At 40.9% G+C, this 21,877-nt stretch overlaps 2 protein-coding genes across 9 annotated transcripts in view; both read right to left on the reverse strand.

Annotated features, from left to right (window-relative positions):
* Positions 1-472, reverse strand: part of ADCY10 (adenylate cyclase 10) — a 73,665-nt gene extending 73,193 nt beyond the window's left edge. For all 4 annotated transcript variants that reach the window (XM_042924921.1, XM_042924923.1, XM_042924920.1 and 1 more), the window contains exon 1: positions 309-472. The gene's annotated coding sequence lies outside the window, so the exon portion shown is untranslated. The remainder of the gene's footprint in view (positions 1-308) is intronic.
* A 3,461-nt stretch (positions 473-3,933) lies between these two features.
* MPC2 (mitochondrial pyruvate carrier 2) overlaps positions 3,934-21,877 on the reverse strand; it is a 33,178-nt gene continuing 15,234 nt past the window's right edge. For all 5 annotated transcript variants that reach the window (XM_042925394.1, XM_042925397.1, XM_042925395.1 and 2 more), the window contains exons 3-6: positions 19,959-19,999; positions 8,828-8,912; positions 8,244-8,355; positions 3,934-4,159 (exon numbers count right to left, since the gene is read on the reverse strand). In XM_042925394.1, coding sequence (XP_042781328.1) covers positions 4,123-4,159; positions 8,244-8,355; positions 8,828-8,912; positions 19,959-19,999 — 275 coding nt within the window. In that variant the 3' untranslated portion in view covers positions 3,934-4,122. The remainder of the gene's footprint in view (positions 4,160-8,243; positions 8,356-8,827; positions 8,913-19,958; positions 20,000-21,877) is intronic.

Here is a 21,877-nt window from a genome sequence, read left to right on the forward strand (position 1 = left end):
GAGCCGAAGTCGGCCACTTAATGGACTGAGCCACCCAGGCGCTCCAAGACTTCAAGTTTCTAACCTTACTTAAAAGCCTGACAGAGATATATACATCATGATTATCTATCTATCTATCTATCTATCTATCTATCTATCTATCTATCTATCTATCTATCTAATCTATCTACCTACCTACCTACCTACCTAATCTGGGATTCCTAGCCCAAGGATTCCCCACTTTCCTGTAAGCTCCAGTATTTGTCTTCCCGGAGGGCAGCCCTCACCTTTACCTCTGCAACCGTTCTTTCTACTGACATGCCACATACCTCTTCTTCCTCCAAGGCTGAGGAGAAGCCAGGGCCTGGATCAGGTACTAGATCTTTCGGGGGTGCATTAAACAGGAAAGGGGGCTGGGCGACATTATTCTGAAGCCAGCAGAAGGCCTGTGTCCACTTAGAGCTGACCCACAAAATGACAGTTTTGTCTAAAAGCCGTTTTCCAGGCCACACCCTCATCAGAAGGTCATTGTTTCCCCGCTCACTGACCCTGCTCCTGATTGGCTGGCCCTGCCCTCCCCTCCCCCACCAGTCCCAGTGACCTATTGCTCCTACAGGGACTGGCTCTTTCTGGTTGGCAGGTAGGACAAGTGGGGCAAGGGTCAGGGAGACTGATATGACCCCCGAGTAGTTTTCACGTCTCTTTCTCTGACCTTGTGGAGGGTGGTTGAAATTAGGCAATAGTTTGTAGGTGGTTATTATAAAGCCACGGATCTCCAGAATAAGAAATACCCAATTTGGTTATTGATTATGATTTACCAGGACTATGAAATTTACCAGTTACAATGCATTCAGTACTTAATCTTCAGGCATTTCTGTGAGGCAGATTTTTGTGTGAAGAGTTACGTACCTGTCTTTTTTGATTGGTTAAGTGCACGCTTCTGACCTCATTTACCCCAAAGGTAACTTGTGGCCCAACGTTGGCATTGGATTTGGGTTTCTCAATCCAGTATGACACCGGCAAAATCTTTTAAGTGGGTGGCATATTTTCCAACAGCTTACATCATGTTTTGATTTCCTAGCTGTTCTTACATATGTCATAACTACACTTAACATTTAGTGACATGTACGTAAAACTTGAATTTAAGAAAGTTGAACTGAAAAAGCAAGGAATCATTCTCAAGTAAAGCCCAGCCCTCTAACTGAATTTACTGTGTGCTCCAAAAAGTTGTAAAACACAGTTGTCTTAACGGAGGAAGAGATTCCTTTAATTATGTCTGTCGAGAAAATTTTCTGATGTCAGTTGTGGAAACCAGTCTTAATATAATTAGAATCATACCTCATATAATTAAACAGACCCCTTAGGGAGGAAGCCGTGTTAACATCAGTGTTTTCTATTTGCGTTTCATTATGTAAACAAGCTCCTGTTTTGCTTCATGGAGAGGAACCTGGGCTCCCAGGTCAGGCCAACCTTTCCTGATTGTTTGAACAACTTTAAAGACAGACAATCTGTTTACTAGGCAGAAATGAGTCAATGTTGCTTTGAAATGAATGCCAAACCACAAGAAGATTAGGTTAAAGAATTTATCTTGAGTATCCGCCACCCTGCCTCTGGGTCCCCCACGCCCCCCACCCCAAGCAGCTTTAACCTGTGGAAGTCTTAGAAATTCCAATAGTCACTACCCCAGAAGGTGTGCAAATAGGGGTAACATGGTCCACCCTTTTTGCGGGTATACTTTGGTCTAAGAAAGTACTTTTGGGGTCTACCTTCAATTAATAAGCTTACCGTCTTCTGAAACTTACTACACTTAATTTTGTGTTAAAACGTTAGTTTGATTGAGCTTTACAACAGTCTTATCAAGTAAATACTCTCCTCACCCCATTTCACTCTTGAATATACTAAAGCCCAGACACAAAGGTTAATAAGGTTTCACAGTTAATATGTAGCAGAGTTGAGCTGAAACACCCTGGGAACTCACCTAATGAAGTTTTGGGGACCAGTTAGAAATTTTGATGTAGAATTCAACTCAACAGGACTGACCAAGTGATTTGCACCACTGTGAAAAGTACTTCTACGGAGCTCAGTGCCTACATTGGTAGTGAGGACTTCTGGTATATAAATTCTCCTAGGTTTTCGAAAGTAGTTGTGAAACCGGTCAGTGGACTGTGTGTTTCCAAAGTCAGCAAGAGTTAACTAGACTCTCTTAATTTTTAGGATTCAATAATGGGATGGATGAGAGTTCTCGGGCATAAATACAAGGATGAGCTGATGGTCTGTCCATGGAACTTCTGAGAACCAACAGGAAGATAACTGTGATTGTACCTAAATGCTACAATTAATTTGACGAAGTGGGGCTTAGAAGAACCCAGTTAGGAAAGAGCAGGTTTCAATGAAAAAAAAAGAAACATCACTTCAACATATATATTTTAATAAACTTTTTTGTGTCTATGCCATATTTCATAATAGATGTTTTTCTTAAAGGTTTAACCTTAGGAAACATACACACGTGCTCACACATGCCAAACTAATTCGAAGAGCATGGTTTATACAAAGAAAGCAATAATGGGGCACCCGGGTGGCTCAGTCAGTTAAGCGTCCAACTTTGGCTCAGGTCATGATCTCACGGTTTGGGAGTTCGAGCCCTGAGCTGGGCTCTGTGCTGATAGCTTGCTTCGGGTTCTGTGTCTCCCTCTCTCTCTCTGACCCTTCCCTGCTCATGCGCGCTCTCAAAAATAAACATTAAAAAAAGAAATTGGACTCTTCAGGACCTCTTTACTTCTGTGTCAAATTCTCTAATCCTTCCTCCTCGAAGGTGGATTACAGGGAAGGGATGAGTGATTAAAAAGTGCAAGGTTTTCACCGATAATTGCCTCGGTCAGTTAAATATATTATTTAAAAAGTTCTTGGGGCACTGGGGTGGCTCAGTCGGTTAAGCGTCCAACTTCGGCTCAGGTCATGATCTGGTGGTTCGTGGGCGAATCCATGGTGTGGAGCCTGCTCGGGATTCTGTCTCTCCTCTCTGCCCCGCCCCCACTTGTGCGTGCGCACGCGCTCTCTCTCTCTCAAAAATAAACATTAAAAAAAAATGAATAAAAAGTTCTTTTTGTCATTGCTTCTTCAAACTTAGAAATAACTTGCTTTGCTGATTCCTTTGACTACAGTTCTGCCCAGGACGGGCTCTAGTAGGATTTTCAGAAGGAAGCTCAGTACTCCAAACTGGAGCTCCATTCAAATAGGATATGATTATATTTCTAGCACGGAGTAGTCTATGTCCAGTCTCTCTCTTCAAAATGGGGACAAAGGTCACACATGTTTACACAAAGCTGACTTGGGGCGCCTGGGCGGCGCAGTGGGTTAAGCGTCTTGATCTTGGCTCAGGTCATGATCTCGTGGTTCAGGAGCTGGAGCACTGATGGCGTGGTGCCTGCTTGGGATTCTCGCTCTTCTGCTCTCTGCCCCTCCCCCGCTGGTCTGTGCGCACTCTCTCTCTCTAAATAAGTAAGTAAACTTAAAAAAATTTAAAAAAAGAAAGCCAACTTATGTTCCAGGCATTCTAGTAGGTACTTTGATTTGCCCAAAGTCATAGATTATAAGCCATAGAGCTGGGATTCCAATTTAGGACTGGAGAGCCTTTTCGGCCACATTCTATCAATTACTGACTGTAATTCAACAACTGAGAAATCTTTTGTTACTCTGTAGCCATACAAGAATTGCTAGCCATTCTACTACCCATTTCTCACTCTCTTTAGCTCTATTTCCTTTTATTTCTAGCTATTTCACCACCTTTCCCTGTAAAAGAGATAATTTAACCTTTCAATTCTTTCTGGTTGAGTAGTACAGAAGAAAGCCAAGGGTATGTAGGAGCAAGTATGATTTATTTGTGGCAGAGAGTAGAAAAAAAATGTTACTAATAGCCATAGATACATTCCTTAAGTCATATACAAAGAAACACTGTTATTAAAAGTTTGTTTTATTTTTCTGTGAAATTGAGTATTAGCCCCCAGTTTACAGTCTGTTTTTTTTTCTTTATGGCTTCCAAACCTTAGCACAGTTAATATCACCTCATCAATAACCAAATAATAAATCAAATTAGTCCCAGTGGTTATATGTCCACATCTAGATTGTTCGGGTGGTCAGGAACTCTTAGTTGTTTGCTTTAGCTTTTAGTTCTTGGTTATATCTATAAAGGAAACAGAAAGAGAATAATTATGCATCACCACAGATAACTATGTAATAAGAAGGGAATGGGAAGCATATTCCCTGTCTCCTTTCTCACTAGTCAAGAGGCTGTATCATTTTAGCTACAATCTTCTCAGGGGCTTGTGGGTGAAACAGGCAGAAGGGAAAGTGACCTAAGGATTTTATTTGCATCTGGCTTCCAACTGCCAAAAAGTTTCAACAACGTAACTGACAAATAGCTTCCCATACAAAAGTCTTATTTTGGTATTTTCATTCTTGAATTATAACAGTGTAACAAACATGTGAACATACAAATAAAATTTAGCAAAATGTGGTCATCTGGACCTTTATTTTATAATCACGGAACATCTTTCCTAAGAATAAAATAACTTGGGAATGAGATCCTAAGCACTAAAAATAAAATATACTTTTTAAAAAATAAAATAGACTTTTGTGATGCTGACAGGCTACTGAGTTTTTAGCAGTTTGTAGACACTGGGTTAACAGAATAGTAAAGCGAAGGCCTATTTCTTCAATTCTCATTAATCCGAAGAAGAATTAACCACCAAGTCAGAGTCTTTCCCTTCTACAACACCCAGAGCTTCATTTACTATTCTGTCCCGGATTATAAGGGTGGAGAAGAGAGCACAAGAAGTAACTTATTCCACGAAGTCTACCAGAATCCCAGATTTCTCTAAAGGTTCTGATTTCAAATATCCCATGGTGCCTGTCTAACTGCTCCAGAGTCCAACACTTATATTTTGAGCTAAATCTCCCAGTCTACTGTTGTGACTGAAAACAGTGCCAAAAATCCTTTTGTCAAACTGTATCTGTGTTTCCACTTTAGAGATAATAATTCCAAATGCTGCATTCCACGGGTTTGCAGCCCTCCCATTATGGCTTAACATAAGGTTAAAATGCAACGGTGGTTGAGAAAAATACTCGTGAAGAAAGTCCCCGTACAGACTGAAGTTTGTATCAATGCAAGTAAGCTCGAAAAATGCTTGTCGGATGTGCGGTAGAACGAGCGAGTGATTCATCATCCATCATTCTGTGCTAGAGGATAATGAAAGGATTCACGTGTCAAGCTAGGATAGCAAAGATGAAAAAAATGGAGGACAGAATGCCTTCTGAAAGGAAGGCAAATTATAACTGAATATTGTCCATTTCTTTATTATGGAGATCATTTAATTTTTTTTTAGCCAAAGAGCACTGTTTTGCAATTTAGGAAGGTTCTGTGGTTCCAGCGAAGCCGGAGCCTTCATCTACGATGAGCTCGAGGCAGAGTGTGAACCAGTCACTGACAATATTAACTACCGAGTACAGACAAGCTTCGCAGACATAGTGGGCTCAGCTCCAGACCACCACGATAATGAATATTTTGTGAATGAATATTCAAATGAGTATTTTGGCTTCCCAGTTCATATAAAAGTGACATTTACGCTATGCTGTATTCTATTAAGCGTGCAATCGCAGTAGGTCTAGGAAAAAAAGTACATACCTTGACTTAAAAACATCGCTTAAAAAAACGCTAGCCATCATCTATGTTTTCAGCAAGTCGTAATCTCTTTGCTGGTGGAGGGTCTTGCATCAACGCTGATGACTGCTGACTGACCCGGGTGGTGGCTGCGGAAGGTTGGGGTGGCTGTGTTTTCTTAAAACAGGACAACAATGAAGCTGCCACCACATCAACTGACTCTTTCACAGATGATTTCCCTGCGGCATATGATGCCATTGGATAGCACCCACAGTGGAACTTCTTTCAAAACTGGAGTCTATCCTCTTAAACCCTGCCACCGCTTTATCAGCTAAGTTTATGTGATATTCTAAATACTGTACTTGGTTGTCATTTCAACAATCTCCACAGCGCCTTCACCAGCAGATTCCATCTCAAGAAACGCTTTCTTTGCTCATCCATAAGAAGCAACTCCTCATCCATTCAACCCTGTGATTGCAACAATTCAGTCCCATCTTCAGGCTTCGCTTCTCATTCTAGTTCTCTTGCTGTTTCCACCACATTTACAGTCACTTCCTCCACTGAAGTCTGCAACCCCTCCAAGTTATCCACGAGGATTGAAACGGACTTCTGCCAACCTCTTACTCATGTTGATATTTTGACTTCTTCCCATGATTCATGACTATTCTTAACGGTACCAGGATGGTGAATCCTTTCCAGGTTTTCAATTTACTTTGCCCAGATCCATCGGAGGGATCACTCTCTATGGCAGCTATGGCCTTACAAAAGATATTTCTTAAATAAGAAGACTTGAAAATCAAAATGACTCCTCGATCCAAGGGCTGCAGAATGGATGCTGTGTTAGCAGCATAAAAACATAAATCTTGTTGTACATCTCCATCAGAGCTCTAGGGTAACCTGACACATTGTACATGAACAGGAATATTTTGAAAAGAATCTTTTATTCTGAGCAGCAGGTCTCCACAGTGGGCTTAATATTCAGTAAACCACATTGTAAATCGAGGTGCTGTCACCCAGGCTTTGTTCCATTTCTAGGGCACAGGCAGAAGAGACTGAGCATTATTCTTAAGGTCCTTAGGATTTTCGGAATGGTGCATGAGCACTGGCTTCAGCTTAAAGTCACCGGCTGCATTAGCCCCTCACAAGAGAGTCAGCCTGTCCTCCGAAGCTTTGAAGCCAGATATCAGACTTCTCCGTAACTGTGAAAGTCCCGGAAGGCATCTTCTTCCAGTAGGAGGCTGTGTCACCCACATTAAAGATGTGCTGTTTACTGTCGTCGCCTCCTTCGTTACCTTGCTCGATCTGCTGGGTAACTGGCTGCCGCCTGTCCGCCAGCACCTGCTGCCCCACCTTGCGCTGTATGGTGGGGCTTCTTTCCTTGACCCACAGGAACCGACCTCTGCTGGCTTCAGACTTTTCTTCTGCAGCTTCCTCACCTCTCTGAGCCTTTCAGAGAATTGAAGAGAGCGAGGGCCTTGCTCTGGATTGGGCTTTGGCTACAGGGAACGTCGTGGCCGTTTGATCTTCTGTCCAGACCACTAAAACGTTCTCCGCATCAGCGATGAGGCTGTTAAGCTTTCTTATCGATTGTGCGTTCACTGAAGTAGCACTTTTGATTTCCTTCCAGAACTTTCCCTCCGCATTCACAGCGTAGCTAAATATTCGGCACAAGAGGCCTACTTTTCGGCCTATCTCGTCGGCTTTCAGCCTACCTTCCTCACTGAGCTTAATTATTTCTAGCTTTTGACTTAAAGTGAGAGATGTGCATCTGTTGCCTTTCACTTGAACACTTAGAGGCAAACTGTAGGCTTATTAATTGGCCTATTTTTACTATTGTTGGGTCTCAAGGAATAGGGAGATCTGAGCAGAGGGAGGGAGATGGGGGAATGGCCCAGTCGGCGCAGTTAGAACACACAACGTTCATCAGTGAAGCTCACGGCCTCATTTGGACGTGCTTCGTGGACCCCCAAACGACGACAGCAGTAAAATCAAAGATCATTGACCACAGAGCACCACAAGATTGTGAGAATGACCAAAATGTGGCACACAGACACGAAGGGAGAAATGCTGTTGGGAAAATGGTGTCGACAGACTTGCTCGACGCGGGGTTGCCACAAACCTTCCATATGTAAAAAGCGCAACATCTCTGAAGCACAATGAAATGGAGTGAAACGAAAATGTGGGACGCCTACAAACAGTTTTAAAAATACTCAGAGGATACTTTCTGACAAGACCCGTAGCCTCACGCCAAACATCATTTCCAACCACTACATAACCACACCCGTTTTATTATCTATAATTGAAAGCGAGCGTTAAAACGTTCATGGAGAAAATTACTTAGTATTTCGTAAATCATGTCTGTTGTCTTAAAACAGATTCTATGAATGGGCTGTATTTCTAGATAAGACACAGTCAGATTTGAAACCTATGTAGCAAACATACTGCTTAACTAAACTTTGAACTTAAACCCCCAGATTTTTCTAGAAATTTCTGCTTCAGGCCTATTCCATCTTAACATCATACATGAATCTTAAAAAAAAAAAAAATGCACTGCCATCTGGGTGGCTTCTGAGGCAGATTTCTCTTTTTACACCTTTGGTGGGCTTACCTCCAAATACGAAAGAGCTGAGAGGCCCCTGCTGCCCCCACGAAGAAATTAACAGCAAACAGACTCCAGTTTTTTGGAATAATTACAAGTGAGTATCTTGACCAAATAAACCCTGTTGAAACAAAAGATTTTTTTTTTTTTAAAGCACAGGTACTGCTGCAATATCTTTTGAACATTCTGTATTAGAGCAACATAATTATAAGACCGTGACAACATAAAGCAGGATAAAAGAAAAGCTGTGCTTTGAGTCTTTAATAAAGTTGCTATAATTCAGTGTTACACAAAATATGCAGTTCTTACATCAACAGGGAATCTTTATAGGGCAAATGAATATTAACTAACTTTTTTTCCTACTTACAAAAATATGTTCGTGGTAAAACAAACAAACCAAAAACCCACGCAGATACTTATTCACAGTAACCGTCTTATCGAATAATTAATTGCCCAACGAGAACACTGTTAATTCCTTTGTGTGTGAGTGCACGTGCGTTTCAAACAGTAAACCGTTAAATAAACTGATGTAAGACAAAAACAAAAATACCGAATGCCCTAAATGGAACAGAGAAAATACTCATTTAATTTACCTGTAGCCATGAGAACAGCAGACTGAGCTGTGCTGAGTTTCTCTGCAGGTCTGGCCATGTCAGCCAGCCCAGCACACACGAGGCCCTGGAGAGACACATTAACACACAACAAGAAAAACAGCGTCATGAGTGTGCAGTAATAATTCTTCATTTTATTTATTTATTTATTTATTTATTAAATGTTTTTATTTATTTTTGAGACAGAGAGAGAGCATGAGCAGGGGAGGGGCAGAGAGAGAGAGGGAGACACAGAATCTGAAGCAGACTCCAGGCTCTGAGCTATCAGCACAGAGCCTGATGTGGGGCTCGAACTCACGGACTGTGAGATCATGACCTGAGCCGAAGTCAGGCGCTTAACAGACTGAGCCACCCAGGCACCCCTATTTTATTTATTTTTAATGTTTATTTATTTTTGAGACAGAGAGAGACAGAGCATGAACGGGGGAGGGGCAGAGAGAGAGGGAGACACAGAATCGGAAGCAGGCTCCAGGCTCTGAGCCATCAGCCCAGAGCCCGACGCGGGGCTCGAACCCACGGACCGCGAGATCGTGACCTGAGCTGAAGTCGGACACTCAACTGACTGAGCCACCCAGGCGCCCCAATAATTCTTCATTTTAAATAACACATAAAGTTTCAGAGATTTCCACATGATAGTAGCTATGATTTTAGTATCCACACATTAAGAAAATATATACATCACCAAAAACTACAATGAGTTCAGGGCTGCTTTTTGCATTTGTGTCTTGTTAACCACATCAAGTGGCCTCATATATTTGAAAATTAGTAGTGTGTGCGTATTCTTTTTTAATTTCGTTAAAAAAGTAAATATGTTTGAAAGTTATTAAGAGAGAGAGAGGGAGGAGAGAGACAGAGCATGAGCAGTGGAGGGGAAAAAAGAGAGGGAGACACAGAATCTGAAGCAGGTTCCCGTCTCTGAGCTGTCAGCATTGGGCCCGATGCAGGGAGTGAACTCGTGAACCGTGAGATCATGACCTGAGCAGAAGTCAGTCTCTTAACCAACTGAGACACTCAGGTGCCCCTGCGTGTGTGTATTCTAACAAATAATACTTTTTTCCACGTATGAAATTATATATATACGTATATATATATATATGTATGTATATATATATATTTTTTTGCTCTCAAAAAATTTGCATGAGTGGGGGAGGGGCAAAGGGAGAGGGCAAGAGAGATTAGAATCCCAAGAGGGTTCTGCACTCAGCATACAGAGTCTGATACAGGGCTTGATCTCATGACTGTGAGCTTGTAGCTTCAACTGAAATCAAGAATTGGATGGATGCTTAACTGGCTGACCTGACCACCCAGATATCCCATAGTTATATATTCCTTTTTTTAAGAAAATGTTTATTCATTTTTGAGAGAGAGAGGAAAAATGAGCATGGGGGAGGGGCAGAGAGAGCAGGGGACAGAGGATCCCAAGCAGGCTCTGTGCTGATCGCGGCCAGCCCGATGGGGGCTTGAACTCCTGAACCGCGAAATCATGACCTGAGCTGAAGTCAGATGTTCAACCCATTGAGCCACCCGGGCGCCCCCAAAATTATATATTCTTCATACATGTTGGAAACCACTGGTGTGGTGGATGCCTAAAAGCTGTTTAGGCATTTATGTAATTTGTACAGCGTCCTCCTTTCATGTTTTGGTCAGTGTTAATTCTTTTCTAAAAGTGGAAGTATCTGAAAAGCTCTGTTATAATTTTAGTTTCTTGGTTGGATAATTTTTCTTTAATGTCAAAGGATACATGGTTATTTCTTCCCTGCTGTGTCTTTAACACTGTTATGTAATCATCCTACTAAAACCCTACCATCAGCATCACTCAGAAAGTTCAGTAATGAGTCTTTGGTTATGCTGGTTATGCTTGGTTATGCTGCTCTATTGCAGAGATAAGAATATGTAATAAAATGATCTTTATTGATGAAAAATTCAAACCTACACAAAATAAAAGACGAGTACAAAGAACCCCTACATACACATGTTATGTGTATTAGAGTTATGTGTGTTAGAGTTAAAATTCTGCCACATTCGCTTCACCTCCCCTCTTCCCTTTTATCCGTTAAGTATTTTATTTATTTATTTATTTATTTATTTATTTATTTATTTATTTTTTAAAATGTTTATTTTTGAAGGAGAGAGACAGAGCATGAGCAGGGGCAGGGCAGAGAGAGAGGGAGACACAGAATCCGAAGCAGGATCCAGGCTCTGAGCTGTCAGCACAGAGCCTGACGAAGGGCTCGAACCCACAAACCATGAGATCATGACCTGAGCTGAAGTTGGACTTAACTGGCTGAGCCACTCCAGGCACTCCTATCCTTTAAGTACTTTAAATCAAATCCTAGATGTCATTAAAGAATATGTCTTTAAGAAATTATTTTTAGGTTTTATGGAGTTTCTGAAAGATGCTCTCACATGGAAAATATAAATCAGCAAAGGACTTTGCTCCTAAACAGAACACAGACATACTTGTGAATTTATACACAAATTTAAGTCAAGTACAAAGGGTTTTGAATTAGTAAAGTCAGTAGTTCAAGAAGGCAACGATTCTGATTTAAAAGGGGGAAAGTGGGTAAGCAGGGGTACAACCAGATAAATCATAGCTAATGCGATTTTGCCTCTTGTTAACTTTCACCCACAGTCCTGTGATTTTTCTCCCAAATGCTTCCTAATCATCCTTCCTCCATTCTTCTTCTAGGTCCCCATGTGCATTTTTTTCCATTTCATATTTGTTCTACTTCTACGGGGTGGAATACTGCCTTTGAAATGGGGAACAAAGGGGTTGATTTCTGCTATTGACCTACTGGGTCCACGTATTACACTGAGGCTTGCTGCACAGATCTATGAACACTATAGGCTACATTCTAGCATCTTCTTTTAGAAGAAGTCAGTGGTCATGATTTATTTATGCTCACAGTATACCCTTTATTTTTCTGGGACACCTTAGTAATTATTCTCTCCCACAAAGGTCTTGAGCTCTCTTTCTACTTCTACATCATTCTAAGCTTATGTAAATTAGCTTAGAAAATCTCACTGTGGGGAGCCTAGGTGGCTCAGTTAGTTGAGCTTTAGGACTCTGGATTTCGGCTCAGGTCATGATCTCTCATGGATCTGATCTCATGGTTGTTGGGATTGAGCCCCGCACTGGGCTCCGCCCTGAGGGCGCGGAGCCAGTTTGGGATTCTGTCTCTCCCCTTCTCCCCGCCCCTCCCCTGTACTCATTCTCTCTCTCAATAAATAAACATTTAAAAAAAGAAAAAAAAAAAAAAAGAAAATCTCACTGTGAATCTATTCTCCATCACTTACTAGCTGTGTGACTTTGGTCAGATTACATAACACTTTGTCTTAAATTCCTCATGTATAAAATGAGAAAACCAGTAGCTACCCTTGCAAAAATGATATATGATTAAACGAGATAATATGCACAGGTGCCTGGTAAATACTATTATTAACAACAAGAACAGACAGCTTTTGTCTGTAGTCACAGAGAAAAAGGAATGTTAGTTTTCTGTCCTTTCCTGCATTACTTGCCTTAGGCTAGGAGGCAGCAGGTCTGTACTCGTTTTCATCTTTATTATGAAGCTTATTCAAATAATAGAACTACATAGATTTTATTCGGAGAGTGTTTAGAATAAACAACAAGATTGTGTAAAATATTCTCCAACGTACAAAGAAAATACCAGGTTAGATCTGCAGCGACTATTTTAACGGTGGTCATGTAAGTGTGTAAGTGCATAGGCTTTGGAGTCCAACAGACCTGGGGTTTCAAGTCTTGATTGTGCCCCTTACCACGATGGTATATTCAGTCATCTAGCTCTTTGAGCCGTAGTACCCTTACCTGGAAGATGGTAATAATATTTAGTAATATTTGCTTCTCAGATTTTTTTCTGGTGAAGATCAAATTCACGAGACCATGTATCAGATAATCGAATACAGTCTGGCATTTAGTGGACTCAAGTCAGCTCCCTGTTTCCATTAGTTAAAAAAATGCTCTTCAAATTATCTAAAGCCCAGGACTACGGTTCTTTTTGGCATCTGATTATCTCCACTGGGTGGGGTAGATATTCCTCAGATGGTATAAAAACCTTTCTTCTTTCTTTCATTCAATATTTGCTCCTCTATTTAAAAAAAAAAAAGTCTTAGGATGCTTTTAGAGGAGTTAAAAAAATGAGATACCACTATAGAATATTCCAATCCCCAAATGCTTAGAGACAGCAAAGTGCTCAGGATTTTTAAGCCATTAATTAATCTACATAAATAGTTCCAGCTGGAAAAGCAAACAAATAGGTATTAAAAATCTGCACGGATAATCTTAAAATAGCTTAATTTATTCTTAAGGAGAAGAGGAAATAAAAAAAAAAATTAGCTACACAAAACGGCCTATTATTTGAGAGTTAAGTATAACCCTGTTTGTACAAAAAGACTATGAACAAAGATAAAAGCTCTCTTAAGTGACCTTCACAGCATAGCTTCCCAGGCTAGCCAATGATCTCCATTCCTTCTGTAAACAAGCTAACAGGTGTCCAAAGGTATGCTGGATACTCATGGTTTTTCATTCTGTGTTGCATTCGTGAATTTTTGCTCCCACCAGTTGAACTGAACTTTTGCCAACTTTGTCCTTAAACCTAATGTAACCTACATAATTTAATGAACTATCAGGGAATCACACGCAATACAAAAGAGGTTGTCATTTTTATGAAAACTAAGTGACTGCTCTGCAAAGACTGAATAAAGGCAAGTTGCTGAAGCCTGCGGTCAAATGCGGTGAGAACAAGATAGATATAAAAAGACTGGGTGGGAAAGCCATAAAGATCCAGCAGATTTCTGTTCTTATGCTATTATGAAAAGTGTCTGTGAACTTGCTTTGCTTTAAACAAAACTAAAGTAGAAACTTCTTAAAAACTTTTTTTTTTTTTTTTAAAGTAATCTCTACCCCCAACCTGGGGCTCAAACTCAACTACCCTGAGATCAAGAGTCGCATGCTCTTCCAACCGAGCCAGCCAGGCGCCCCTAAAATGGAAATTGTACAGGATGCATTACCACATAATTCATCCAAAACAGAACATGTGGAAATGAGTGGATCCATACACAAAGAAAAGCTTTAGCCCTATAGATGACTGGCAAATCAATGTCTCTTAAGTTAAAAGAAAATATTTAAGATATATAACTATTGTGTTTTTTTTTTTAAATGTTTATTCATTTTAGAGAGACAGAGTGTAAGCAGGGGAGGGGCAGAGAGAGAGGGAGACACAGAATCCGAAGCAGGCTCCAGGCTCCGATCTGTCAGCACAGAGCCTGACGTGGGGCTCGAACTCACGAGCTGTGAGATCACGATGAGCCGAAGTCTTATGCTTAACCGACTGAGTCACCCAGGCACCCCGGCATTGTTTTTTAGGATTATCCATTTTGACGTCAATGATTAATTATTTGCTCTCAACAAAAGTAGTTAAGAAGGATTCCACTACAGTTAAATGTCTGAAAGTATAGTCTGAAATTCTTAATACAGAACATATGTCCCCTGGAGTAGTAACGGTTATGTGTCATGGACAGACTACCATAGATGAATTATTATCATCTGCTGCTATGCTGTCACCAGAAGACTATGTATGATTTCAACATGAACTTAAAATAGATGTTTTTAAAGGAGACAGAGAGCCCACAAGGCACTTGGTGTATATCATATTGTCAATGTTTCAAAACTTTGTTCAAACCCTTTGTCAATGTTTCAGAAGAAACACCAAAGCTATTGATAAAATCCTATAAACTTCTATGTTGTGACAAACTTGAAGTCAAAAGTACACCCAAATTGATAATAAATAGGGTCAATCATTCTTACTCTTTCAATAATGGTGCTAGAAAGAATTGTTAAGCAATCAATTACACTTTATAGACATACAGTTACTATATAATTTTCAGTGCTGACACAGAAGAGATAGAAAATAATAACACACTTTTCATTAGTGTTTTTTTTAGTATCATACTAGTTTAAATGGTGTTTTTGCTTTGATCTGCATTTTGATTAACAGACAACCCGTTTTAACATTAGAAAAATAGAGGACGTTCACATATCACACATCACACTAACTGGGTTTCCTACAAAGGGACCATTAGTGTCAGTCACCAAAAATTTCAAGTGTTGTTGTTGTTGTTGTTTTGTAACTTGTTCTACTGACATTTTAGCCTGTCTCACCCTCAACTGTTCTATTTCTGCTCTGCAGGTATCAGCATTTACATTAACCATTTGCACAGCTCATAAAAATTGCATTATGGGAAACTGAAGCAGGGCCTGCCCCTGCTCTGCTGTTCTTCATGGCGTATTTTGTCCATTATCTCACAGCAACTACACTGCTATAGTCTCCATTACCATTTAAAAAGCATCTGGAATTCCATGCTAGCCACGGGAATTAACATATGTTCAATACATTCAATATATATTCGATATATTCATATATCCATATATTTATCCAAACCGGACACAAAATTATGTGTGAGGCTGAATGAACAATAAAAGCAAATCTTATCCTTAATGGTTATTGTAGAATAATTTCAATCATGTCCTTAGGATTCTGAATCCCATTTTATTAAGGAAAGTAATTCATGTGAGTGCATGTTTACAAATATCAGTAAGACAGCTTACAAGACAGCCTTTGCTATAAAAGTCTACATTAAAATTCAGTCTGGGGGCGCCTGGGTGGCTCAGTGGGTTAAGCATCTGACTTCAGCTCAGGTCACAAATCTCACTGTTCGTGGGTTCGAGCCCCCCATCTGGCTCTGTGCTGACAGCTCGGAGCCTGGAGCCTGCTTCGGATTCTGTGTCTCCCTCTCTCTCTCTGCCCCTCCCCTGCTCACTCTGTCCCACTCTCTCTCAAAAATAAATATTTAAAAAAAATTCAGTCTGGACCCTCGAATTCTTGTCCTGAGCCTCTTGTGAGGAGTCTGTCCTATATTCAAAAAAAAGTTTATTTATTTATTTATTTTTGAGAGAGAGAGAGAGAGAGAGGCAGAAAGAGAGGGAGACAGAGAATCCCACGCAGGCTCTGCATTTTCAGTACACAGCCCGACGTGCGGTTCGAACTCATGAACCGTGAGATCAAGACCTGAACCTAGGGGCGCCTGGGTGGCGCAGTCGGTTAAGCGTCCGACTTCAGCCGGGTCACGATCTCGCGGTCCGTGAGTTCGAGCCCCGCGTCGGGCTCTGGGGTGATGGCTCGGAGCCTGGAGCCTGTTTCCGATTCTGTGTCTCCCTCTCTCTCTGCCCCTCCCCCGTTCATGCTCCGTTCATGCTCTGTCTCTCTCTGTCCCAAAAATAAATAACGTTGAAAAAAAAAAAAAAAAAAAAAAAAAAAAAAGACCTGAACCTAAATCAAGAGTCGGATGCTTAACTGACTGAGCCACCCAGGTGCCCCGAGTCTGCCCTACTCATGGAGTTCTACCAAACAGGAATGGGGACACGAATGAACAATTTTTCACTCGCTTAATGAGGAAGTGGGGTATACACATAGACGGAGGTGGGTTGCCAAACCTCAATTAGCCCTCCGGGGAATAAACGTAGGCTTGTAATGGGATTTAGCGTACAGTTACGTTGATGAATCGCCTTCAGTTACAGGGCAACCAAAACATAGATCAAATGTCTGTTTAACTAAGTCACATGAAAAGGAGGGAAAAAAAAAAGATCTTTCTGTGGGAAAAACATCAGTAAATGTACATAATTCTGGTCTTTGGTAAGTTGAAAGCGAGTGAAAACTACTTAGTAATTACGTATCAAGTCAGGAGGAAAATCAGAATGAAGTGCTGGGGAAGCGGAGGAAGTTAAGGCACCATTATCTACGACTCAGTGACTGGCACTTAGTCTGAAAAAGGCTCTAAAGACATGGGTGATAAAAAGCAGTATCATTTTCCCCTCCCTCTATGAACTTTGTAGTAGTTCTGAACATAACTACCTATTATTTGTGCTTTGCTTTTTGGCCCCGTGAATAGCAGCTGCACTTCCTGGTAACATCCTGTATCTTTCCCTGAGTGTCTGTGAACACACACGAGAGGTAAAGGCTGTAAACGGTGTGAAACAGGACAACGAGCATGCTGCGTCTGTGTAGGAAACAACGCAAGACAGATGGCTGAACTGACACAGAACTCTCGGACCATAAAGCTAGTTTTTAACGGTTAGAGCGAGCAGAAGCGTTAAAGATGACATATTAAAACTTAAAAACAATTTTTTTAATGTTTGTTTGTTTTTGAGAGTGAGACAGAGTGAGTGGGGGAGGGGCAGAGAGAGAGGGAGACACAGAATCCCAAGCAGGCTCCAGGCTCTGAGCTGTCAGCACAGAGCCCGATGCGGGGCTCGAACCCAGGAACTGAGAGATCATGACCTGAGGCCGAAGCTGGAAGCTTAACCGACTGAGCCACCCAGGTGCCCCTAAAACTTTTTTTTTTTTTTAATTGATGGGAGGGTTTTGCAAAATACCGTTAAAAAGACAACCACAGGCCCAAAATGGCATCATTTAGGCCAAGACACTAATACCTAATGTAACTGCACTTTCAACCTCCCCCAGAAAGGTTGTCTTAACTAGTCAGTTAGGAATTTTCTGGTCAGCACCAATGATGTACTCTCTGGCATAGGCCCTCTCCCCATTCCCAAAGAATAATTCACCTACTAAGACTCTTTTGTCCCCAAGTGAAGGTGACCTCACCTGGAGATAATCTTTTTTTTTCTGTTTATGACTTCTTTGTCCTGCCTTTAAAAACTTTTCTCTTTCTGTAGCCCTGGGGAGTCTCCCTCTCTATTCATTCGCTAAATAGGATGCTGTCTCATCCATGAATCATTTAATAAAACCCCTCAAGCTTACTTGGTTGAATTTTGTTTTTTAACAATACAAATAATTAAAAAAAAGAACTGCTCTGTAGTTCTGTATAAAATGCAGCTCGGAAACACTAACCTACTCTAGTCATTTTATAAATAAGGGGAGAAAATGACAGATTTAATTTACCTAAGGCCATAAGATTAAGGGACAGCCAATTCTAACATTCTCAACTACTTAGATGTATAGCTGAGTTTCTGAAATTGTTCTAACAATTTTTTTTTAATTTTTTTAATTTTTTAATATTTATTTTTGAGAGAAAGACCGAGAGAGAGAGACAGAGCGCGAGCTGAGGAGGGGCAGAGAGAGAGGGAGACAAGAATCCAAAACAGGTTCCAGGCTCTGAGCTGTCAGCACAGAGCCCGACGCGGGGTTTGAACTCACGGCAAGATCATGAACTGAGCCAAAGGCAGACGCTTATCTGACTGACCCGCCCAGGCACCCTGTGTTCTAACGATTTAAAACATTACATTTAAGAAAATTAAAATAGCCTACAACTCAACAACAACAAAAAAACTTGATTAAAAAATGGACAGAGGGCTTGACTAGACATTTCTCCAAAGATATACAAATAGTCCATAAACACATGAAAAGAGTCTCAGCATAACTAATCACACTTGAAAATGCAAATCAAACCCACCACGAGCTACCACTTTCCACCCATGAAGATGGCTATTATAAAGCAACAACAACAACGAAAGTAACAAGTGTTGGCAGGCTAGACGTGGAGGAATTGGAATCCTTGTGAACTGCTGGTGGGAATGTAAAAACAGTGCAGCCGCTGCGGAATATAGTGCGGCAGTTGCTTAAAATAATATTGATTCAACAATTCCGCTTCTGGGTACATACCCCAAAGAACTGGGAGCAGGAACTGGACCGGATATTGTGTGCCATTGTCCACGGCAGCATCATCCACCATAGCCAAAAGGCGGAAGCAACTCAAGTGTCCATCAACAAATGAATGGATGTGCTTGACACTAAGAGAATCGTTAAGATGGCAAATTTTATGTGTCGTCTGCCACAATTAAAAGAACAAAAAGCCTACAGACTAGTACTTTTCACATTTTAGAAGGTATCAGAATCACTTAGAGGGCAAAATTACCAGTGACTCCATCCCCAGAGTTTCAGATTTAGCAAATCTGTGATGGAGCCCCCAAATCTGCATTTCTTTCTTAAAAAAGAAATTTAATGTTTATTTATTTTTGAGAGAGAGAGAGACAGAGTGCAAGCAGGGGAGGGGCAGAGGGAGACAGAGACACAGAATGCGAAGCAGGCTCCAGGCTCCGAGCTGTCAGCACAGAGTCTGCCCCACAAAGAGGGGGTGAAGGGGAACCATGACCTGAGCCGAAGTCTGATTTTAGGCACCCCTAAAATCTGCATTTCTAACAAGTTGCTGGGCAGGGCCAATGCTACAGGTCTAGGGATGACACTGAGAAGCACTGCTGTAGGCCAAAACCGGCCCTTTCAACATAAAAATCAGTGATTTGCTTTATTATTTCCATGGCCGTGTCTTTTCATTTTCAGCTAAAGGAGAACTTCGGGAATGAAAACTCTGGCCTCAGGTAAAAAGCACTGGTCTTGGGAGTCAGAAGTTCTGGATTCTACCATGTACCAAATATGTATGATACGTAGAATAATTTTTTCTACTTTTTGAGACTAAACTTTCCTTGCCTGTATTTTGGTGTTGGTATCGTCAGTTCATATACTAAATTAATAATAAAAATTAATTTGGGGGGTTCTGGTTGGTTCATTTTACTTAGTCATAAAATCTTAGAATGAAGTTTCGAGTTTCTAGGGCCCACAATTATATAAGCTTTTTGATAACAAATATGTTCTTAGAAGGCCTCTTATCTAAGAAGCTCAGAACTCAAGTAGGTAGTATGCTTTATGCAGTAAAAATGACACATCTAAGATTATTTGCATGAAATCATCTCCAGACAGACCATGAACATTTAATTTTTTTTTTTTTTTTGAGAGAGAGAGACAGAGTGTGAGCATGGGAGGGGCAGAGAGAGAGGGAGACACAGAATCCCAAGCAGGCTCCAGGCTCTGAGCCTTCAGCACAGAGCCCGACGCGGGGCTCGAACTCACGAACTGCGAGATCATGACCTGAGCCTAAGTCAGAGGCTTAAGTGACTGGACCACCCAGGTGCCCCCAGACCATGAACATTTAAAAAAGAACATTCTTCATAAAAGTGACTTCAAATTAATAAGTTCCTTTTAAAGAATATTTTTTTTCAGTACCTTCTGCAAAACTCAGGACTTACCCATTTCATAATTGGAGCCCAGAAAAAAACTGTTTTGGGACCTGGAAAAAAAAGAAAAGAAAAATTTAGAAATAACCCAACTATTTTATACATGACTTAAAATTTTTTTTTAATATTTATTATTTATTTTTGAGAGAGAGAGTGTATGTGCATGAGTGGGGGAGGGGGGGCAGAGAGACAGGGGGAAAGAGGACTTGAAGCCGGCACCACTCCGACAGCAGCGTGCCAGATGGTGGGGCTCGAACTCGTGAACTACTGTGAGATCGTGACCTGATCCAAAGTCGGCCGACTGAGCCACCCAGGTGCCCCTGGTCCTTAATTATCTTTTATCCCTCTCAAACGAATTCATTGGGCTTACAGTAAAATTCGTTAACTCAACGTGATTTTAATACAAAGAGATTTATAAATCTATCATAGTGTCCTTTAAATATACAACTGTGGTTAGTGGTAGATCTATTTACCTATAAAAATTATGACCTCCTTGAAGCTAGTGGCTAAATCGTATTCATACTTGTATCCTTACCACCTAATGGCTGTTGAATAAAGAGCCAGCACAACTGGAAACAGTTTATATTAACCAGAGTTTAGACTTTAACTTTGATAAATACGGGTATATGTAATACACGTGCCTATATGCAAACAACTGAAAAATTCATTAAAATCAGAAGTTGTTTTTATCATTCCGACACTTGCATATTGATAAGCCTGGCTTATCCTTTGAAGAGTTTTTAAAGTAAGTTTGCTGATCTTCTAGACTATTTACATCTAGTCCTAAAATCTTTCCACAATCGAAGTCTCATTTTCTCAATCTTCAAAGGACCTGGATGCTAACTTTAGACCAACGATTCTTCAAATTCTAGAAGTACATGGCTCAGAGTCTGTCTTTCCTCGTGCGCCAAAATGATTATAATACTAAACTGCATTTTCTTTTTTTAAAAATATTTTTTTTTTAACGTTTATTTATTTTTGAGACAGGGAGAGACACAGCATGAACGGGGGAGGGTCAGAGAGAGAGGGAGACACAGAATCTGAAACAGGCTCCAGGCTCTGAGCTGTCAGCACAGAGCCCGATGCGGGGCTTGAACTCACAGACCGCGAGATCATGACCTGAGCCGAAGCCGGATGCCTAACCAACTGAGCCACCCAGGTGCCCCAAAACTGCATTTTCTCACCTTCATGTGACAGCTAGTCATTTTCATGTTTTCCTATGTACTTTCAGCTTTTCCATATTTTTAAAAATTTATTTATTTTGAGAGAGAGAGAGCAGGTGTGAGCAGGGGAGGGGCAGAGAGAGAGAGAGAGAGAGAGGGAATTAGAGAAATCCAAGCAGGCTCTGTGCTGTCAGCGCAGAGCCCGACACAGGGTTCATTCCCATGAATGAGATCATGAGCTGAGCTGAAATCAAGAGTGGGTGGGTAGGCTCAGTGCTGACAGCTCGGAGCCTGGAGCCAGCTTCGCATTCTGTGTCTCCCTCTCTCTCCGCCCCTCTCCGGCTCACGCTCTTTCTCTCAAAAATAAATAAACGTTTAAAAAAAAAAAAAAAAAAAGAGTCAGTCGCTTAACTGACTGAGCCACCCAGGCACCCCTCAAGTTTTCCATAATTTAAATTGTAGTGCCAATCTGGACATAGTGCTGAAATGGCTGTTGGGAGAATTAAAGCTATTGAGGAGTTCTAAACTTTGCTGTTCTTTTTTTTTTTTTTTAAATGGTTATTTATTTTTTTTAATTTATTTTTTTAAATTTATTTATTTTTAAGAGAGAGAGAGGGTGTGAGTGGGCAGGGGCAGAGAGAGGGGGAGAGGGAGTTCTAAATGTTGACGTTCTTGTAACTGGCTGAAAGTCTCTACATATTCAATTTCTGGGTTACTGTACTTATCTTTTATCCGGTTCCCTCAGCTTCGTACTGTTCTGATCGCAAT

Source organism: Panthera leo, chromosome F3 (genome assembly GCF_018350215.1).
Source record: "Panthera leo isolate Ple1 chromosome F3, P.leo_Ple1_pat1.1, whole genome shotgun sequence".
In the NCBI taxonomy this organism is placed as follows: domain Eukaryota; kingdom Metazoa; phylum Chordata; class Mammalia; order Carnivora; family Felidae; genus Panthera; species Panthera leo.